General features: G+C 36.1%; 1 protein-coding gene across 1 annotated transcript; it reads left to right on the top strand.

The window, feature by feature from the left end:
• Nucleotides 1-305: 305 nt before the first annotated feature.
• Nucleotides 306-24,036, top strand: LOC117338738 (nucleolar protein 14-like; the record flags this gene model as incomplete). The annotated part of the gene is given in 21 exon segments (XM_033900048.1): nt 306-447; nt 1,341-1,468; nt 2,457-2,552; nt 3,164-3,250; nt 3,832-3,900; nt 4,331-4,416; nt 6,221-6,441; nt 7,684-7,805; nt 7,960-8,014; nt 8,870-9,000; nt 9,715-9,939; nt 10,176-10,277; nt 14,181-14,243; nt 18,247-18,337; nt 19,717-19,789; nt 20,172-20,255; nt 20,797-20,941; nt 21,486-21,607; nt 22,248-22,338; nt 22,467-22,537; nt 23,313-24,036. Coding segments are annotated over 21 exon segments (2,310 nt in total), but the record flags the coding sequence as incomplete, so codon positions are not given.

Below are 24,036 nucleotides of genomic sequence, written 5' to 3'. Positions count from 1 at the left end.
TTTAGGGCTGAAATTATTTCACATTATACCACATTCCCAAAATTTGCAATTTACTCATGAACATTTTTTTTTCCTAGTTCACCAATTTTCTCAAAATGAGACAATAAGGCTCCATCCCAACCAGTGAAAACATTTTTTTTTAAAGTTTTTATTGGACGATGAAAACAGATTTTGTTTGTTACTCTACTAAACAGTTTGTGGGAGAGCTATATATTAACTTACCGTATATGAGAATGACTTATTGCTGCATAGATATGATAGTAACAATGTACATCATTCTTAGAAATAATTGTTTATTGCTGCAGCATGACAAATCGAACAAGTTTAGTCTGAATGACGAAGACGAAGACCTGACTCATTACGGACAGTCATTGTCCGAGATTGAGAAGTTCGAAGATCCTGTTATCAGTGACGATGAAGAGGATGAAGACAAAGGAAAAATAAGTGGTGGGTTTCAAAAAACTGTTTTGGATACTGATGATTATTATCAGTTTCCATGTATCAGCCATCATCTAGCTATTGTAAGGGTTTGTGTTACTTTCTTTTAGGATTAAAAACAAGGTCACGATTAGTATAGATAGAGATTTTGTGTCATCATTCTACCTGGTACACTCACTTTCTTTTGTATTTGTCATGAAACTGAAATCACCTCGTGTACAAGTTTATGTGCCAACATTTCTTTGAAAACTGTTATTATAATACTGTTAGAGCAACAATGCTGTATATTTATATAGATATATAAACCCAAAATGTTCTGTAGATAGCATTCCTAATCACTTACAAATGTAAAGTGTATTAGTATCTTCTGTACTGACAGACCTCACTGTTGACTGCAGGGCTCAAAGTGGATGTTTTTTATCAGGTGGCCTATTTGGCTACCAAGTCATCAAATCTAGACACCAATTAGTTGCCAGGTAGCTAAGTTGTCTTAACTTTTAATAAAAAAATTAATTCTTTAGTTCAGTATAACATCTCTGTAACTTTTTCAATTGTGAACATCATTTTAGCATTGACTACAACCTTTGAAAGACAAACCAAATCGCAAATTTACACAATTATTTAGTGGCCATGCAGGCGCCTTATAGGTCAATAACTGGTCGTCAATGGTGAATTTAAGGCGCCATGGCCACTAAAATAGGCACCACTTTGAGCACTAGACTGTATCTGTCAGTTGTACAAAGACAAATTATTGATATCAGGATTATGAAAAGGTGACAATCAGCCAATCATACTCCCTGTAATATTCTTCAGCCATTTATAATTGTACACTTTATATAGCCAGAGCTTACAATATAGGGATTTTGTATAATAACACTTTTCAACTTTTATTACATTTACAGGTAAAATGGTATCTGAGGAGCATTTTGGAGGATTTCTGTTTGAGACTAAAGATAATCCAGGTGACCAGGCAAACAAATCATGGAAGGAAAAAATGGAAGAAACAATTGCAAAGTCGAAAAAAGAAAAAGTAAGAGTGCTTAGCCTGAGACAAAGTCTCAAGTGACATATTGCAGTCATCTTTTGTCCATCGTTGTGTGTCAACCTTCCATAAACAATTTACATATTTTACTTCTTTACAATAATCAAGAGGCCCAGGGTCATTAATGGCCTTGACCTTCTTTCAAGGTCACAGGGGTCAAATGTCTTAAAACCTTTAAATGACTTCTTTAAATAACGAAAAGGTCCAGGGTCAAGATATTAGGCCAGTAGCATGCTAGGATGAAGTCCTACCAAGTTTGTTCAAATGAATGATCTTGGTCTACTTTCTAGGTCACAGGGGGTCAGATGTCTTTAAAATCTTTAAAAAACTTCTCAATAACCAAGAGGCCAAGGGTCATGATATTGGACTAGCAGCATGCTGGGATAAAGTGCTACCAAGTTTGTTCAAATGAATGACCTTGAATTACTGTCAAGGTCACAGGGCTGAGATGTGTTTAATTTTGATTTAAAAGCAAAACATCATCTATCTGTATATATACATCAGAACTCATCTGACTGTTAAGGCCTAAGGGCCTCTTGTTTCAATCTATGATTGAAATCTTTGATTGTCAAATCATGCAATTTAATCAAATGACTTTCAACTTAGGGACTTTACCTTGGCATGCACCGTAGGTAGAATTATTTTCACAAACAAATTTAGTTACCATAATCGAATTTGAAAAGAACAACTGAATAATTTAATTCTGACGTGTAGTTTGATTTTAAACATTCAGCTATGTCACACATAAAAAAAAATTGCATACTATTAGTTTTACCTACTAGGACATGAGAAGCTTTTGCTGAAGTATACCTGAATCTGTTCATTTTGTACTGTCAGGGAAGTGAAGCCTTGAATCATTAATGTATAGTTAACAAACAAAAATGTTCAATTTTATTTTATTTTTTCTGTCTTAATTTGATACTGTGTACCTGTGTTTTACCTGTGTTTTACCTGTGTATCGATCATGTGATTGTAGCACGACAGACAGATGGAGAAGGAGAAAACGTTGCAAATGACAGAGAAGCTGGACTCGGAGTTCAAAGATTTGATGATGTTGATGGCAAAATCTAAGGTAAAGAGCATGTAACAAATCGTTAAGACTCAACACATTGTGTTTTCTACTCAAGTACTGTAAAAAAAGCCACATTAGACATTTTACATTTAGGGGGTCATTTATAACGTTTTAACAAAATGAGAATCCAACTTGGTGACCTAATACGCACATCTGATAAGATGTCCACAAAACGCTGAAAAAGACAGCGAAAATACCGGAAATAACAAAGTAGCAGTCATAAATGAGAATCAACACCTTCCTTTGTCAAGATGGCTTTATTTCCATGCAATCAATGGATGACTGCTACCTGCATACAATACACATACTATAATGAAAAGTTATTAACAAATTTGATATCTTTTATATTAGTGATATTTTACTCCACAACAGATTGATGTTTATCATGTCATTTAACAAAGGAAGGTTTGGTTCATATTGTTTAAATACCATCAATATATAAATGGTCAATAAGGACAGAAACAGTTCTTTAAGGGACAGCCATAAAACTGTTTGATATAACGTAATTCTTTTCATATTGTATATGAATTTTGTTTTATTTTTTCCTGTCTATTTTTTTTGCGATCTCTACCTTTAACCCTAATGATTGACAAAAAAATGTTTTATCGCAGAAACCAAAAGTTGATTCAGGAGAGAAAACAAAAGTGGATGATTATGATATTGCTGTCCGAGAACTGAAGTTTGAGTCCAAAGGAGAGGTAAATTTAGACGAGCTTTAATGCAGTATACATGATTACGAATCAGAGATCTTAAAGTGTAACACAGAGCTGTACTTTTTCTGTGTCTCCGCTTTAATATGATCAACCTGATACCAGAGACCTCTTGCTTACTGAATATAACACTACTGTAAATGCTGAGGAGAAATTCTGTGCCAGTCAAGTCGTAGGAAAGCCTCGAGTGTTTTACTAAGGTGACATGGTCGCCCTTGAGGAAAGATCTGGTGTATGTTACTAAGGTGACATAGTCGCCCTTGAGGAAAGATCTGGTGTATTTTACTAAGGTGACATAGTCACCCTCGAGTAAAGATATGGTGTAAAGGGTTAAGAGCAATATTAGTGGTCTGGTTCAATAGTGTGGGGACATACTGTTTCGGGAATCAAAAGATATGAATCTTCTAGCTTTTTTCCTACCCCCTGTACAGTTATATAGGGGGTGGCCCAGAAGGCTTGGTACTTTGAACTTGTTTTCTACTCCAAGTTAACGTTTTCCTTTATGTTTTATAATAAATCTCCACTTAGTTAGTTTACCGGTATTTACTATTTATATATCTTACTTGTAGGCAACAAACAGACTGAAAACAGATGAAGAACTTGCGAAGGAAGAGAAAGAACGACTCGACAAATTAGAGGTACAATTTCTTTGTTGTATGTATGATATAAGGCCTGAGCTTATCTTTTGTACACATACAGATATCAAGGTATTGATAAAGAGAGAAATTGAGCTTTCTGGTAATATCCATTGATGTTCTGTCAATCATTAATCCTGAAGAGGATTTTTAACTTGCATGTTATTGTTATAAGTTGTTTGATATTTAATATACAGTATGTTTTCAACATAGTTTATAATGAAACTGATTTAAAAGTCTTCTTTATCACATCACAAATATTACTAGTAACTAACATTTTCCCAACATACATGTGAATCAACACCTGGAAATTCAGATTATTACTGGCATAATCCATATGTCAAGCATTGAAATTTTTCTCAAAAATCTTGAAAACATATATATATAGGATCATCAAGCCAATTATAATTACTTATTGATTTGTGACTGACAGGCGGACCGATTACGGAGGATGAGAGGAGACGGCGATGACGAGGAACCCAAGAGAGTTCATTTCTCTGCTGATGACCTCAGTGATAAGTGAGTAAGAATTGTCATTTACAGATGAGTTTATCCTGGTGCTCTACACTTGACTGACGTAAAAAAAAGATATTAACTAAACATTTCAATGCCATAGACTTCAGAGCCAGTTATTCCATACACCTACGTTTAACTTCATGGCTATAACAGATGTTATAGGTGGTCGGGTGGTACAATGGTACAGTGGTAACACACTTGCCTTTCACCAAGGCGACCGGGGTTCGATTCCCCGATCTGACATGAAAAGGTATGGGGTCACCTGCCCGACCACGTGGGTTTTCCCTGGGTACTCCGGTTTCCTCCCACAATAAGACCCTCGCGAGCTTCCATCCGGGCCAACAAGCGTGATTAATATAAGTTAAAATAACTTGTTTCGCAATTGTTTTAAAATAAACAAAGTTTATATTTATATTTAACAGATGTTGAATACTGGTACAGTATATACATCTTACATATTTTAGCGGTGTCTCATTTCACACTGAAAACAGTTGTGTTTGTTACACTTTCCACATACTATTTCTGTAGAAAAAAAGACATGTGCTCAAATTCTTTAAAGGGGCTGCAGTGGCCGAGTGGTTAAGGTGTCCCGACACTTTATCACTAGCCCTCCACCTCTTGGTTGCGAGTTCGAAACCTACGTGGGGCAGTTGCCAGGTACTGACCGTAGGCCGGTGGGTTTTTTCCCGGGTACTCCGGCTTTCCTCCACCTCCAAAACCTGGCACATCCTTAAATGACCCTTGCTGTTAATAGGACGTTAAACAAAAACAAACCAAACCAATTATTTATTGAGCTCATCTGTTTGGTAAAGCGAGGAACTTTCAGTAAACAAGGATATGTGAGGTCTCTACGACCCTGACATGATTAGTTGTAAACCTTTATAACAAAATAGAAATATAAAAAGTGATATACATCTCTTTGTGTTAATATGCAAAGATAATAAAAAAGAGACATTTAATTCAAGAGGTATCTTACCATGTTCAGTACCAGTATCACTTCATATCTTGTATGACATCTTTATGCAAGACTTTTTAGGTCACCTGAGATGAAACCTCAAGTGACCTATTCTAATCGCCTTTTGTCAGTTGTCCATCGTGCCCCTGTAAACAATTTACATTTTCGACTTTTTCTCAGAAACCCCCAAACCAATTTTAATAAAATTTTGCAGAAACCTTATGAAGGGCGAAGCCAAAAGGGGTCAAATTAATTGAAATTTAAAAAATCATCTTCTCACGACCCAAATAACGTAGAATCAAATACTCTTCATAGATGGAAGTGTCTTAAGGTGCTTTACCAAAATTATGAATTTCATGACCCTGGGGTCTCACGTTTGCCTCTTGGGAGGGAGTAAAGTTTACTATAGTTTATCTATATATAGGAAAATCACATTTTTGAATATCAATTGTTGCATTTATTTTTGGAATGAATTCTAACTTGGTTTGAATTATAAGTTTGATGGTTTGGAAATGTTGGCCGGACTGCATGACCCCAAAGGGCTGATGGGTAGGGTAAAAAATGGTCACATTGACAGAAATATTTCAAAGCTCCCGTGACCATAAATATAAATGACATTTTCTGGTGATTCAAATGACTAATAGTTGTTTGATATTTCAGTACACAAAAACAAAAACGAAGCATGAAAAATTAAAATAAAGTTGTAAATGAGGAATGCTTGACAAGGGAAGTAACTCTAACCGTAAAAATTAATTTGTTGCTAGAATTTTCTATACAATCCATAAAAACAGCTAAAAGTAGAACTCCTTTAACTTATGCTGTGATACCCTTTAACTCAAATTTTGATTACAGTTATGCCTTGGACACATCTATCAAAGATAGATTTCATATCTGCTATAAAGATGGAAAGTTACTGATGCCAGGAGATGAGGAAGAAGATCAATTGGGGGATGAGGATGATAATGCTGATGGCAGTAATGTAGAGGAGGAGGAAGAGGATGGTGACTCAGAGGATGAAGGTGATGCTGATGAGGAGGAGGAGGATGACAAGGAAGACGAGGATTCTGAAGATGGTAATATTATTTGAGGAAAATATATTTAGTCCAACGGAGGTAAATTAAGTTCATGCCAAAAAAATAGAATCATTGATCACTAACAGTGATATTTCCTGAGATGGATCACATATACAATAGCCTCCAATGTCCAATTTTTAAATTTCAAGAAAATTAACTCATAGAAATTAATGTTTGTAATACTCAATCAAGTTGTCAAATTTATGACCATAACTTTCTCAACATTTCTGAAATAAAAATTGATTCATATGCATATTTATAGCAATTACAGTAGAACTGTTCAGTTGGGGACATAACCATTATCAAAAAATTATATGGTAATTTAAATTACAGTCAAATTTGTTATCTGGAACTCTGATAGCTTGAATGTAGCGGAACTGGACCGGGTCAATCATCGGCGACCAGGTAGCTCAATTGGTAGAGCATCCGGCTAGTGTTGAGAGGTCCCGGTTTCTAACCCCAGTCTGGCCGTGCATTTTCCCACTCCTACTACTTGAAGACTTTGCTTAACTCAAAGTAAACAATTAATCCTGAGCATGAAAATTCTATGTAACATATACTCGAGAGTCGAGATAACTCCGGATGTTTTTTTTTTAATTTGGCTAAGTTGATATAAACAACTTCGACATGAAACTAAGCAATGGATATCTCTAATATTTGACTGGTAGCATCCCCTTGGGTTAAGGATTCAAAATTGAACAAATTACGGGGCCGGCCCCTGGGGGCTGAGGGGCGGGGCCAAAAGGGGTAAATTTGGCTAAATTGATATGAACAACTTCTTCTCTGAAACAACTCATATTTGTCTGATAACATCCTTTTGGGTAGCTAGGGATTCAAAATTTTATAGAGGAAGGAACTGACCCGAAGGGGGCAGAGGGCGGGGTCAATTGGTTTAAACAACTTTTTTTCTTAAACTAATCAATGGATATCACTCACATATGTGTGGTAGCATCCCTATTGGGTTGCGCAAAAAGTCAATTTCATTACATGGATCAATGCATTTTTTGGCATAAAATCCTCACATACCCATATAAAATGCCTATGATATATTGACATAGCAATTCCAGTGACAAATATACTTAAGCATCATTCTTGTTTCATATCTCATGAAAACCAGGTGAGCGATACAGGCCCGCTGGGCCTCTTGTTTTCATTAGCCCCACTAGACTTCCGTATAATGAGGTTAGACATCCTTTTTATGTTAAAATACAAGTTTTAACATTTTGTCTTCTATTGCTGTAGATGAGGATAAAAGTGACGATGATAGCTACAAAGACATAGAATCTGATGAAGATGAGGAAAAGGACACAGACAAAAGTGAGGATAAATCGGTGAAGAAACCCGCTCCCAAGGTTGACTTGAAGGTAAAGTATACATAGTATATATACAGTATATATACAGACATGATATGAGGAACGTAGAGAATAGCAACAGATCGTCTTAGTTCATAAACTGTGTTTATGTATAGCACATAAATTTATATCTACACATGTTGAAATACTGGTCTCTTTATTTCAGAAAAAGAAAAAAATAATGGATGCTGCCAGAAAAGAACTTCCCTACACATTTAACAGTAAGTACTAGTTAACCCTTAACCTTTAGTACTATCAATACTTATTTTCATTCTTTTACACTTTCTGTTAGAGCCTCTATAGGGACCAACCAACCAATTGTTTTTCCATAGACTTTAGTGTTAAGGTTTTGGAGAATATCATTAAAATTCTTGAATTCAATATGGCAATTATGGTTTATAACAAAAGTTTAGGGTCTCATATAACACGTTATCAAAAAAAAGTTGGGTCCTTCAGCTCAAATTTTTTCCAGGGTAGCCATTTTGAAAATAGGTGAGTTTTGCTGTAAAAATTCTCAAAAATCTGAAATGTTTACCTGTTAATTATTATAACCTGAACTTTTGGGAAAAAATTCAATCGTATTTACAAAATTTATATCAGCATTTCTTATGGATAGTTACCTATCTGGCTAAATTTCTATTGTGTTACTTCATAACATACTGACCAATCGGTGGCTGCCAGATATTTTATCCCTGGCTCAACTTTCTATACACAGGGGATATTTCAAAAGTCTTATTTTTTCCTTTGGTTGGTTGTTCCCTATACAGTCAGTTATGTCTATATTAAATGTGAAAGATAACTATATCACACACAGACCATTGGTGGTCAGTAAAATTGGGTCACTGTGACCTTGATGTCAAAGATATATGTTAGATAATAAGGGGAGACATGTTCTTGTTTGCAAAAGCAATTTTTAACTTAAAAATATATTCATTAAAGCTATTCCCAAAATTACAAAACTACTTTAAGGTTCATTGCACATTGTACATTGTTATTAGATAATGGCTGAAAATTCTAGGATTCAATACAACATAATCCGTAATTATTTGTAACGATTGATGATATTTTTTTCTCAGTCCCCGCTGCATATGATGACCTTGTGACACTGTTACAAGACCGAAAAGAAGCTGATCAACTGATCATTATTGACCGAATTATAAAGTGTCATCACCCGAGTCTGGCCGAAGGAAACAAAGAGAAGCTAGAGGTAGTATGAAATGAAATTTCTCTTCTAAATACATCAATGATAAAAGGATTCCTGTTTACTTTGTAGAAGGATTTTTGTTCTGTCCTTGTTTTAAACTAAACCTTGTTAGATTACCATTGTTACAGTGCCATCAATTGTTGTTTAATCCTTTTTATACTCAAACCAAATTTTAGTTTTTTTTTAAACCTTGTTATACTGCCATCGTTAGTCCAGTAAATCCTTCATATGTTGCCAATATTTGTCCAGTAAATCCTTGTTATATTACCACCCTTTGCCAATAAAACCTTGTTATAATGTCACAATTTGTCAGTAAAACCTTGTTATGCTGCAATCATTTGTCAGTAAAACCTTGTTATACTGGCACCATTTGTCAGTAAAACCTTGTTATACTGCCACCATTTGTCAGTAAAACCTTGTTTTATTGCCACCATTCGTCAGTAAATCCTTGTTATATTACCACCATTTGTCAGTAAAACCTTGTAATACTGCCTACATTTGTCAGTAAAATCTTGTTTTACTGCCACCATTTGTCAGTAAAACCTTGTTATACTGCCACCATTTGTAAGCAAATCCTTGTTATATTGCCACCATTTTTCAGTAAATCCTTGTTACATTGCCACCATTTGTCAGTAAATCCTTGTTATACTGCCACCATTTGTCAGTAAAACCTTGTTATACTGCCACCATTTGTACAGTAAAGCCTTGTTATTACAGACATTTCTAGGAACCCTGGTACAATACTATACAGACCTGGCCCTCCAGGACCCGCCACAACTCGACCTGATAGATCAGTTAACTGTACCCATCTACAAACTCGTCCAAATGTCTCCAGTTCCTACAGCCAACTTCGTCCTCGACCAAATAAAGGATCGTCAAGAAGAGTTTCGGCAAATCTGTCAGAGAAAAGCTGGGCGGGGCCTATACCCAGCACTGGACACTGTGAGTGAAAATATTTGGGGTAGTTGGTAGACAGTTTAGCATGCTTTATCAATACAGACATTGTTGGTTCTGCAGTTAAACCTAAAAAAAATTGCAGTAGACTTAACCACACCAAGTGCTTACCATATTCTGCAAACTTTTATCCAAGATTGAGATGGTTTCAGTTATTAAACTTAATGTGACAATTTTAGAATTATATTCAAGAATAAATTTTTTTTGTATTTTTTTTTTATCAGTTGCTGCTGCTGAAGCTTGTGCCGATTCTATTTCCCACATCTGACTTTCGACACTCTGTCACAACACCTGCCATCATCTTCATCACACAAATGCTTGCACAGGTGAGTAAAATGTCATCTGCTTCACAAAAAAAACACTTGGGCAGGTAATACTAGACTTGAGGTCTGCTATCTTCTTCACTTCATTTGTCTCTATTTAACATTGATCAAAGTCTCGCCATGTTTCCATGTGTTGTGTATAGAATGTACACAGTCACTTCCAGCAGGCGGAGATGAAGTGTGAGATATAAGCAGATACACAGTTGTCTCCCCTGTGTGGCTGAAGAAACACTCACTACAGATATATTGTTTGATAATTTGAATCATGTAGAAAGTTGATGTGGTATTTACAATGGTTTAACAGTGTACAACATTATTGGTTTCTGCCCAATTTGTCTGTCTGAAAGTGGTATTACTGTTAAACCAAGATTTTTTTGTTTGTTTTTAATGTTTTGTTTTAATCTTGCTAATAAGATATCTTTAGCGTTCTTGTATTGTTTCTGTAAAAGAGGGAAAATGGACTATTTAATAGGAATGTTGGACGCAAACTGGAAAATGAAATAAGAGGACATTAAATTGCCAGGATGGAAATTGATGATATTGATTTGAACTCTCTTTTTAAATAACCCAGAATATAAAGTGTGACAAATAAAGGAAAATTTAAAAGCTACAAAAAAGCAGTGAGTTGAGCAAACAAAACTTCTAAGAATGACCCTACGTAGGAATTATGACATCAAGTTCTGATTAGATTTGGATGATCATCGGCCAAGTGTAAAGGTTCAAAATTCTTACTTGACCACCTTTTAAATTAAAAAAAAACTTGTGAATCCCCTCATATTGTCCTATTTAGTTGCTATTCACAACATACTGTCATAACATCAAAAGTGTATTTGTTGTAATTTGTATATTTGGAGGATTATAGTCAACTAAATCATTTTGGTCAGGTTTAGAGATACATACATTGCCTGACCATTGCTGAAATACATGTATTTGGGCTCAGGTTTTGATATCTTTTTAAATGATATGATACCTATCTCGCCATGTTTCCATGTGTTGTGTATAGAATGTACACAGTCACTTCCAGCGGGCGGAGATCAAGTGTGAGATATAAGCAGATACACAGTTGTCTCCCCTGTGTGGCTGAAGAAACACTCACTACAGGGAAAGTGGTATTTACTGTTAAACCAAGATTTTTTGTTTGTTTTTAATGTTTTGTTTTAATCTTGCTAATAAGATATCTTTAGCGTTCTTGTATTGTTTCTGTAAACAATAGTGTCAAATGTTCCAAAATTTTTGAAAAAGTATCTAAATTGGAGCTATAGATATTTCTGTAAGGTTAAAACAGAGTCACATGTACCAACATCTCTCAGAGATATATAGATTGGAGTTAAAGCAATTTCTGTATGGTCAGAACTGTGTCATATGTACCAATATCTCTCAAAAACACTTGGATAAGAGCTTAAGAGGTTTCTTGCTTTGAGGAAACCATAATAGCTATATACTTCATATACTATATATTTCTCAGGAGATAAGGATTGTAAGTAGAGGCTGTGTCAGGTCTAGAATCAATGACCTTCAGATGAAATTTTGTAGGATTTGTGTTGTCATATTCAACTCAACACATGATAACCCATTGTTAAATTCTATTTTCTAAAATATAAATCAATATTAAGCTGCCATGTTTCCATGTGTTGTGTATAGAATGTACACAGTCACTTCCAGCAGGCGGAGATCAAGTGTGAGATATAAGCAGTTACACAGTTGTCTCCCCTGTGTGGCTGAAGAAACACTCACAACAGGAAATGTGACATTTATTTTGTAAAATCAAATTTTAACTTGCCATCATCAGATCTTCCTTAAAATTCATATGAAGGTTTTCCTTGTTATCTCATTATTGAGAGGAGAAATGAAAGGAAGGAAAAAGTAGAAAAAATATTGGTCTTACATAGAACCAATAAAGATCATTCAATGATGGGAATCAAGATCCTCTGGAATCTGTTGTTCTGTTTTAAAATCAAGAATGTAAAGATGTGACAAATATAGGGAAATCTAAAATATACATAAATAATTAGCTGAGTCATTTAATCTGACAAAACTTGTAATTAGAGCTCCACATAGGAAGTATGACACCAAGTTCTAAGTCTGATAAGGTTTGGGTTATCATCGGTCAGGTGTAAGGGTTCAAAGGTCACACTTGACCGCCGTTGAAATAGAAAAAATCTGAAGCAGATTTTTGGTGAATCCTTCCATTGTTTTACCTCGTATGCATACTGTAGTATCATAACATTAAAACATACAGTAGTTCAATATCAACACTCGGCTGATGGTCTGTTTAGTGTAAGTTACATTGTTGGGACCTTTCTGAAATGTATCATGGCTCAAGTTTTAATTTCTTATTAAATGATATGATACAAGTCCTGCCATGTTTCCATGTGTTGTGTATAGAATGTACACAGTCACTTCCAGCAGGCGGAGATCAAGTGTGAGATATAAGCAGATACACAGTGTTGTCTCCCCTGTGTGGCTGAAGAAACACTCACTACAGGAAATATGATATTTATATAGTAAAATCTGATACATATTAAAGATGACACTTTAAACAAATTTCAACATTAATCGAAAGTAATATATTGGGGGGAAATAGACATTATATTCCATATCATTTAGAATTACTTGCATTTTGGAAATTCAAAAAAATGTTACATACACCATATCAAATTCTAAAAAAAAAAGAAAAAAATAGAATATTCAGACATGACATCAATGTTAATATAATCTGATTTGGAACTATGATGATTAGATCTTATATAAAATATGATGGTAAATGTATTAAGAACTTGTGACAGAACTTAGAGGATAACTTAAGATAACTTTAGTGATTTGTTAGGTCAGTGTTTGTGTTACAGTCAGGCCTATGTTCATTGCTAATTGGTTAAATATAATTAATGTCTCGCCATGTTTCCATGTGTTGTGTATAGAATGTACACAGTCACTTCCAGCGGGCGGAGATCAAGTGCGAGATATAAGCAGATACACAGTTGTCTCCACTGTGTGGCTGAAGAAACACTCACTACAGGAAATTTCATTAAAGATGATATTTTTTTTTTATTGTTGAAAATAATGACATCATCTTATATTCAACTTTTACATTTTAAAAAGTAGGAGTCTGGGAGGATATGAAACCTAACAAGGAGATTAATTGTCAGAACTTATTACGATTTTCTGTATGAATAAAGTTCTTATAGTAACTGATCATGAAATTTGATGAAAGTATTGTGATATATATATGGTACAGTCTGCAGTCTGACATTTACAGTTTTTAGTTTTCAACCAATCTCTAATCTCTTGGAAATTTGGTTTTATAGTAAGGATTTGTGAGGTGTTTCTAAATCACAAATTTTGACATAGTTATAAAGCCTTTTGTTGATTTTTGGGGGGGAAAAATCAGTGTTTTAATCCTGTCAAGAAATTTTTTGCCAGGTTTTCTACCGATCTCTGAAAGTCGCTAGAATTTGATTGGCACTTCTGATTATATTTCCATTTTTTCATGCATTTCGATAAAATTTATGTCAATTTGCTATGAGATGCATGTATGTGTGGCAAGGTTCATATGTGAATATTGTTGTCCAACTCTTCTTTTCTTTAAGTGATTAGAAGATGTCAATCTCGCCATGTTTCCATGTGTTGTGTATAGAATGTACACAGTCACTTCCAGCAGGCGGAGATCAAGTGTGAGATATAAGCAGATACACAGTTGTCTCCCCTGTGTGGCTGAAGAAACACTCACTACAGGAAAAATAATATTAATATTGTAAAATGAGATTTTTAAAATGCATGGTAAACCATTGTACAGTTACTGACAGAAGGTGAACATGAAATATAGGATGAATTTGTGAGATTTGTGTATACAAACACATCAGTATGGTTTTATAGTAAGATGTCTGCATTATTTCTGTACAATTTCAGTGTCCCGTTAACCATGAGCGAGATATAGCAGCTGGCCTGTTTCTGTGTAATCTGTGTTTGGAGGTAAGTTGCCACAGTTGAAGTAATTAAATGTAACTTCTTATTCGTAAAACCTGGCAGGTACAAGCTAGTTAACGTTGATTTCCTGATTAGAAATGGATAAAAAGGAATTCTCTATGCCCACTATTTCTATAATATCATATTCTGTTATAATTGACAATTTGGGCATTGTGTAGTATATATGTTAATATCGTCATTTCAAAACAGGATATTTGTAATATCAAAGACTGAAACTAGTGATGGTTACTCACCCTTTCAGGAATTTTATTACAAATTGTTTTGATAAGTTTAAGAATATAAAATGATATTTCTCTTAGGGCTGTCACGGATACTAAATTTTGCCCCCGGGTACCCGAATTTTAGTACCCGACCTGTACCTGGGTACTCGACATATATAAATCATAGTTGTAAGTTAGCTTTCTTCACGTTTACCTTGTTGTGTGGGGTGACAGGCTTACCGAGGGAGATTCAATGGAGTGGAGTATGCTTCAATAACGATATTGTGGTATCCATTTTTATTCACCAGTCAATAATTTTATAGCTGCATTAATTGGAAAAACATAAAATATATAACAAGCTGACATAACTGTCAAAGCTATCCCGCTTGTTCGTCGTACACACATGAACACACTATCCTGCCCATGCCCAACAGGAAGTACAAATCACGTGACGTAGTCTTCATTCGGACCGTCTCTCGTGTTATCGTATTATACGACTATGGTGAACCCCGGTCAACTTCAAGTACACATGTCCGTCTCGTATCGAAATACGGTCATGGGAAGTAAAATTTGGAACAATGTTACATGTGAACTTGTTGTAAACAGATGAAGTGTCATCCTTGGTGAGTGAAAACAACACAAATCAGTGGGATTTTGTACTACATTGTACTTTAATAGAAGTTTTACATAGACACAGCCGTGTGACAAAATATTTCCTATTTTGACGAGTACCCGGGTACACATTTTCGGACCCGGTTACTTCTCCAACCCGACACGTACTCGGGTACTCGTAACAGCCCTAATTTCTCTACACTGTAGAAAATAGGAGGCTACAAAAGCATACTGGAATATAAAACAGAAAATATATAATTCATATCTTGGGAAAACAAATATTAGATCTCAACATTATTCAAGGAAAACTTGTATAAAAGTAATACGCATTTTGTTATATTGATGATATTTATCTCGCCATGTTTCCATGTGTTGTGTATAGAATGTACACAGTCACTTCCAGCAGGCGGAGATCAAGTGTGAGATATAAGCAGATACACAGTTGTCTCCCCTGTGTGGCTGAAGAAACACTCACTACAGTATTTAATAGTTACATTGGTTTGTCTAATATTAAAATGTATGTTATATTCATGGTTCCTCTAGTGTGTTATTAGTCTAAAGACTATTGGATGGTGTTGTGTCCTTTCATTCTGCCTCATTTGTCAAGCGCCCAATCTTGTACAACCTCGAATCTATATCTAATTAGGTAGGGCATGAGTTCACCTCAGTGATGTGGTGTGTTATGAACCAAGACTCTATCCTACATTATGAACCTTTGACCTTCATTATGACCTTTGACTTACACCTGGTGGGTGACTAATTTGCAAAATTCTCTTGTTTAATTTGTACGGTATCACATTTGAAGACCTGTGATAGGAATATTCCACCTGCCCATTATTAGCTCACCTGCCCGAAGGGCAAGTGAGCTTATGACGTGGCGCGGCGTCCGTCGTCCGTCCGTCGTCCGGCCGTCCGGCCGTCCGTCCGGCATCAACTTTCCATTCAAGCAACTTCTTCTCAATAACCAAAAGGCCTAGAGACCTAATATTGGGCCTGTAGCATGCTGGGGTGAAGGGCTACCAAGTTTGTTCAAATGAATGACCTTGACCTTCATTCAAGGTCACAGGAGTCAAAAAGGCTAAAATCTTTAAACGACTTCTTCTCAATAACCAAGAGTCCCAGGGAGTTGATATTGGGTCTGTAGCATGCTGGGGTGAAGGGCTACCAAGTTTGTTCAAATGAATGACCTTGACTTTCATTCAAGGTCACAGGAGTCAAAAAGGCTAAAATCTTTAAACGACTTCTTCTCAATAACCAAGAGTCCCAGGGAGTTGATATTGGGTCTGTAGCATGCTCGGGTGAAGGGCTACCAAGTTTGTTCAAATGAATGACCTTGACTTTCATTCAAGGTCACAGGGGTCAAAAAGGCTAAAATCTTTAAACGACTTCTTCTCAATAACCAAGAGTCCCAGGGAGTTGATATTGGGTCTGTAGCATGCTGGGGTGAAGGGCTACCAAGTTTGTTCAAATGAATGACCTTGACCTTCATTCAAGGTCACAGGAGTCAAAAAGGCTAAAATCTTTAAACGACTTCTTCTCAATAACCAAGAGTCCCAGAGGCCTAATATTTGGCCTGTAGCATGCTGGGGTGAAGGGCTCCCAAATTTGTTCAAATGAATGACCTTGACTTTCATTCAAGGTCACAGGAGTCAAAAAGGCTAAAATCTTTAAACGACTTCTTCTCAATAACCAAGAGTCCCAGAGACCTAATATTTGGCCTGTAGCATGCTGGGGTGAAGGGCTCCCAAGTTTGTTCAAATGAATGACCTTGACTTTCATTCAAGGTCACAGGAGTCAAAAAGGCTAAAATCTTTTAAACGACTTCTTCTCAATAACCAAGAGTCTCAGGGAGTTGATATTGGGTCTGTAGCATGCTGCGGTAAAGGGCTACCAATTTTGTTCAAATGAATGACCTTGACCTTCATTCAAGGTCACAGGAGTCAAAAAGGCTAAAATCTTTAAACGACTTCTTCTCAATAACCAAGAGTCCCAGGGACTTGATATTGGGTCTGTAGCATGCTGGGGTGAAGGGCTACCAAGTTTGTTCAAATGAATGACCTTGACTTTCATTCAAGGTCACAGGAGTCAAAAAGGCTAAAATCTTTAAACAACTTCTTCTCAATAACCAAGAGTCCCAGGGAGTTGATATTGGGTCTGTAGCATGCTCGGGTGAAGGGCTACCAAGTTTGTTCAAATGAATGACCTTGACTTTCATTCAAGGTCACAGGGGTCAAAAAGGCTAAAATCTTTAAACGACTTCTTCTCAATAACCAAGAGTCCCAGGGAGTTGATATTGGGTCTGTAGCATGCTGGGGTGAAGGGCTACCAAGTTTGTTCAAATGAATGACCTTGACCTTCTTCATTCAAGGTCACAGGAGTCAAAAAGGCTAAAATCTTTAAACGACTTCTTCTCAATAACCAAGAGTCCCAGAGGCCTAATATTTGGCCTGTAGCATGCTGGGGTGAAGGGCTCCCAAATTTGTTCAAATGAATGACCTTGACTTTCATTCAAGGTCACAGGAGTCAAAAAGGCTAAAATCTTTAAACGACTTCTTCTCAATAACCAAGAGTCCCAGAGACCTAATATTTGGCCTGTAGCATGCTGGGGTGAAGGGCTCCCAAGTTTGTTCAAATGAATGACCTTGACTTTCATTCAAGGTCACAGGAGTCAAAAAGGCTAAAATCTTTTAAACGACTTCTTCTCAATAACCAAGAGTCTCAGGGAGTTGATATTGGGTCTGTAGCATGCTGCGGTAAAGGGCTACCAATTTTGTTCAAATGAATGACCTTGACCTTCATTCAAGGTCACAGGGTCAAAAAGGCTAAAATCTTTAAACAACTTCTTCTCAATAACCAAGAGTCCCAGGGAGTTGATATTGGGTCTGTAGCATGCTTGGGTGAAGGGCTACCAAGTTTGTTCAAATGAATGACCTTGACCTTCATTCAAGGTCACGTCGATCAAGTATGCTTAAATCTTTAAATGACTTTTAGTGAAAAGCCAAAGTGCAGAGAGACATTATATTGGTCCTGTAGCATGCTTTCAAATAACTGCAGGATCCATATATGAAAAGATCACTGCATTGCAGGTGAGCGATTTGGGCCCATTGGGCCCTTGTAATTATCATCTTACACCTCCTACCAATTAATGTACAAATGTATATCTTGTTATTTTACAGTTTGTGTCCCTGTCGAAGAGATTTATTCCGGAGGTAGTAAACTTTCTTCATGGACTCCTGTTTCTCATCATACCCAAGGAAGAAAATAAATGTAAGTAATATGTCAGAGAAATCGCTTGGCTCACATGTCTGATAAATCTTGTGTTGTCACATTTTAGTTGGTGGTCTTACCCTAGTAATAACAGTTGTTGTTAATCCCCTACCAATAACAGTTGTTGTTAATCCCCTACCAATAACAGTTGTTGTTAGTCCCCTACCAATAACAGTTGTTGTTAGTCCCCTACCAGTAACAGTTGTTGTTAGTCCCCTACCAGTAACAGTTGTTGTTAGTCCCCTACCAGTAACAGTTGTTGTTAGTCCCCTACCAGTAACAGTTGTTGTTAGTCCCCTACCAATAACAGTTGTTGTTAATCCCCTACCAGTAACAGTTGTTGTTAATCCCCTACCAGTAACAGTTGTTGTTAGTCCCCTACCAGTAACAGTTGTTGTTAGTCCCCTACCAATAACAGTTGTTGTTAGTCCCCTACCAATAACAGTTGTTGTTAATCCCCTACCAATAACAGTTGTTGTTAGTCCCCTACCAATAACAGTTGTTGTTAGTCCCCTACCAATAACAGTTGTTGTTAGTCCCCTACCAATAACAGTTGTTATTAGTCCCCTACCAATAACAGTTGTTGTTAGTCCCCTACCAATAACAGTTGTTGTTAGTCCCCTACCAATAACAGTTGTTATTAGTCCCCTACCAATAACAGTTGTTGTTAGTCCCCTACCAGTAACAGTTGTTGTTAGTCCCCTACCAGTAACAGTTGTTGTTAGTCCCCTACCAGTAACAGTTGTTGTTAGTCCCCTACCAGTAAAACCGGAGGGACACGTTAGGTTTCCTGTCCGTCTGTCTTGTACATATGCCACAGTTATCAGCTCTCTAGCAGCTTCCTTCCTTGAGGGATTTGAGGTCAAGGGCATTAATTCTTTTTTAAACGGGAGCAGTATTGCTTTACCAATACCCAGTATGCTTGTTTTATTTGTATTTATTTATTTGTTGTTGTAATGTGTCTGCACAAACAACAACAACACAGTATCTTAAAAAACAGTATTTTGGTATCTAAACACTATATAAATGTCTAAAAATTGTATACTAGAAATATTGTCTAAACCTGCATACTAATACTAGTGTCTAAATCTGTATACTAGTGTTTAAGTCTGTATTCTAGTGTCGAAAACTAAATATAGTGCATATTAGTGTATAAAATCTGTAAAAACATAGTACATTATGTGTGTCATTCATATTTGTTGTACATTATGTGTGTCATTCATATTTGTTGTACATTATGTGTGTCATTCATATTTGTTGTACATTATGTGTGTCATTCATATTTGTTGTACATTAAGTGTGTCATTCATATTTGTTGTACATTATGTGTGTCATTCATATTTGTTGTACATTATGTGTGTCATTCATATTTGTTGTAGATGAGAAAGTTATACCTCCATTCAAGCCTGTCGGGACCAGTATTAACCTCCTTCAGTTGGATACCAAACATAGGTACGTATAACAACAGGTAAATTACCAACCATAGGTGTGTTTAACGACAGGTAAATTACCAAACATAGGTACGTATAACGACAGGTAAATTACCAAACATAGGTGTGTATAACGACAGGTAAATTACCAAACATAGGTGTGTATAACGGCAGGTAAATGGTAATTCTCTGCTGAAAACTGTATCATCCTAATTATATATACAAGGGCTGTTATATTTTGGGACATCCAATTCCATTCTAAGATGGCTACCTTAACAGTCACCTTGAAAACACTTGAAAATCAGTTTCCAGCTCTTCTGGAAGAGAAGACCACAGAGATTTTAATAAAACTAGAATTTTGAAGTACATTGTCTTAAAGAAATTGTTGTTTGATTTGTCTACAGGTCTTTTGAGTTTGGTCCAATGAAAATGAGTGAAGTCCTGAACACTGAAATGGAGCTGGACTCCCTGCGTAACGACAGCTTTCGGTAGGTTGACATTAATTCTTTCTAAATTCTTATACAATTATGTACAATGGATGCCTAGAATAGAGGGTTATTTGTTCAGAAGTTTCTGGTCGCTGTTTTTCTTTTACTGTCAGGAAATTTAGTTGTTTTGTTTACCATTATGATACACTAGTATATTTGATCAAAATGATCTTGATATGCCGAGATTTGTACAAACACAAGGGTTGGGCTGGACATGGGCCATAGGCTTACAAAAATTCTTATAGCCCATAGAAATTTGAAAGTTTTATTGACAAAGAGAAAATGGCCCTTAAAAATTCTTAAAATATGTTGGTAAATGGCCAATATCTTGATCTGGTCTCCCAATCCCTGCAACATTTAAACAGAATTGATCCCCTGTGGAATGTATGTGATAATTTTGCAATGTTTACACAAGATCTTGTACAATCCATTTACAAGCTGAATGATGAATTGATAGAGGCTTATGAAGCATGACAGAAACTGGTTCAGATACTTTGAGTAAACGTTATAAAAATCTAACAGTGATGTAATTTTTATACAGGTTGCAGGCAACTTATAGCTGTGTAACACTAATTGGAGAGTTCTCTTCACTCTACAAAGATCTGCCAACATTCAGGGAGGTGTTCTCCCCGATTCTCTATATGTTTGGAAAAATCAAATTCTGCCAGTACCCTGCTACTCTCAAGGTAAATATCTGCTCCTCTCTCTATGTAAAGAAAAAAAATATATCAATATTTATTCTGTAATATTTGTTTGTTTGATGGTTTAATCTCCCCATGTTCAGCCAGGGTCATTTTGAGGCAGGCCTCCTTGTAGTAGTTGGTGGCTACCTCACTGAACAACATAACAAGAGGTTTGTTACATGACATTTAGTGCAATTAGGATAAAGTGTCATGCCCATGGACACAACCACGACAGCGGAGACTGGCCTATTTCTCAGCTTCCTGAGAATCACAAAGTGACATGATGTCAAATTACGCACCTTGTCTCTCTACCGGAGACTGACTGAGCTATCGCAGCCCCCACATGCATTGCTCTAGTGGTCTGGTAGTGCCTTTTGGTATGGAGTGAGTTATATGTGTGTGGATCATAATTTTCCTGTAACCGTGAAATCATGGTTAAAAACCTAAATATCACACATTATTCAAAGAACCAAATTCATGTTTGGGTAGTTTCCAATTTTTTAACTGGGTGTGAGGGATATTGATGAATACGGTTTCTTGTTTCCAGGAAATGATGGAAATGGTTGTCGAGGAGATGAATCACCATAGCAACAAGACATGTAAACCACTAGTCATGAACAAGAAGAAACCTCAGCCAATGAGAACATTTGAACCTTTGGTGGAGGAGGTGTAAGTAACAGTATTATATAAATAACTTGTGTAAGGCTGAAATAATCCTGGTCACAATCCCTGACACAATTCCTGGATTACAGCCTGCAAACAGATCAATTCATTTGTCAGCACAATGACTGAGATGACTAAACCAAAGAAGTCAGATTCACAGACACTTTTGAAGTTTTAAGATAAGGGCTGTTCCAGGAAAACATATATGGGATGGGAGGCAGGCACTATGAAATTAGGGGACCCACCTATAGAAGTGATTTAAAATTTTGATGACCCTCCTGCATATCCACTTTTTTGTGAACGGTACCCACGTTAAGAAGCTATTTTAATGCAAAAAATGGTTCAAACACATCACATACACCCAACAACAGAATCAATTTATTTCAAACCCCACCAACCCATAGATGTGATTCTAATTTGAACTCGCCCCACCAGTGACCACATGTAATTTATTTATATTTAAAGTGCCTTCCCCCTGTCCCACAGGAGGCAGATTTGTACATTTTGAGTAATTTCTTTGCATTTATGTACTAATTGGTAAAAAGAACCTTGATACAGTAGTCCCTGGCAGAGCAGTATAATAACTAAAGATTTGGTTGTGTACCTTAAAGACTTGTGTTTTAGGATAAAATTTTCATTTTTGCAGATTTGAAGAAAGGAAAATAAAACACAAGTCAGCATCAAAGGATTTGAATGAAAAACAGAAATTGTTACACAAATACAAAAAGGAAATGAAGGTAAGACCTTGATATGTTTGAATCAGGTAGGCTGATACTTAATCTTTTAAAGCATGCGTTTGAATAAGATGACCAGATAAACATTGTCTGCTTAAACAATGACTACAATGATAATCTCTGTTCTTCAGGGTGCCATGAGGGAGATCAGAAAAGACAACCAGTTCCTGGCAAGGAAACAGCTTAAGGACCAAATCGACAGGTATATTTTCATATTTTCTAACTGTCATATTCAATTCAACAACAGATTCTCAAAATACCCGGTACAACAAATTGCTCAAATTGACAAGTTTCAAACACACATTGGCTCATGATGATATGTTTATAAGTTCTTGATGAGTTCGCAAGTAGTATTTTAGTGTCTTCTTATTGAAACCAATTTATCTCATAATTTTAGATAGGGATAGTTGTTAGGGGTAATAAATCACTCAGACTGATAATAGTTAAACAATTTTAATGAGAATAGCAGTGTCATTGTAAGTATACTATATATAATGCATATGTATAACACTGGTATGTATAGTTACGAATGTACTAACTATAGAATAGTATGTAACACGTCATAGTTAACAATTGAATTGGAACCTCCAAATTAGTACATTAGGAGCTATAAATCTATAATTTGTACGTCCTGATGAAGCCCTAAACGGGTAGAAACCGGTCGACGAATATATTGATGAACCCTTGAGGTCTCCTCGCCTGTTGTGATTGATCCTTACTCATCATGATTTTCCTGTTATCCAGTAAATTCTGACATACGGAAAAATATTACAGCATCTATTAGCTTCAATAGAGACTGAGGGGTATTTTTGGGAGCTAATGTAACAAGCCTTTTAACTATTAGAACTTGTTTTTTGTGAATTTCACAATTTGTAGGAATTGTCTCCCCTACCTGCCTGACTTATCTCCCTTGTTCATCATAAAATGTTCTCTTTTGTCTCCGATGTCCAATGGATATGTTTCATTTCTTTTTCCAGGGATGAAGAGCGCAAGGGCAAAGTGCGAAGACTTCACCAAATGCTAGCAACACAAGAGGGCGAATTCAATGCCATGAAAAAGGCTAAACCATCACCATCATCTTAACGATTTCTTTACCTGACTTGAGGTTGGAAGTTACTTTGAGAACTATTCTGCCAAGATCATGCCTGAATATCAACCTCAATTCACCAAATGCTAGCAACACAAGAGGGCGAATTCAAAGCCATGAAAAAGGCTAAACCTTCACCATCATCTTAATGATTTCTTAACCTGACTTGAGGTTGGAAGTCACTTTGAGAACTATTCTGCCAAGATTATGCCTGAATATCAATCTCAATTATATCTTAAGACTGGCTTCTTGTGAAAGAGTTGACCACTGACTCAATAAATGTTGGTCTCCCAAAAGAAGCTGTTCTGACCCTATGACATGAGGTTCGGTCATTATTGAAGATTTAATAGAATTCCAAATGATGGATGAATCTACTGTATGGTAAGATTTTCACTAGGATTCATCACAACTATCAGGTTATAACTTAAAGTGTTTTTTTTTGTTTTTTTTTTATCTTGAGCATGTGATATGGAGATGTAAGGTGAAATGATGTTGAGAATGAGGGATGGATGGAGAATGGAAGGAATGAATGTTAAATAATGTGAATGGAAGTGTGAATTTTCTCCATATTCTTAAGTGTTAGTGATGTGAATAGTAAAGATATTGAAATATTG

Source organism: Pecten maximus, chromosome 12, assembly GCF_902652985.1.
Source record: "Pecten maximus chromosome 12, xPecMax1.1, whole genome shotgun sequence".
Lineage (NCBI taxonomy): Eukaryota > Metazoa > Mollusca > Bivalvia > Pectinida > Pectinidae > Pecten > Pecten maximus.
This window is presented reverse-complemented; position numbering and strand designations above follow the sequence as displayed.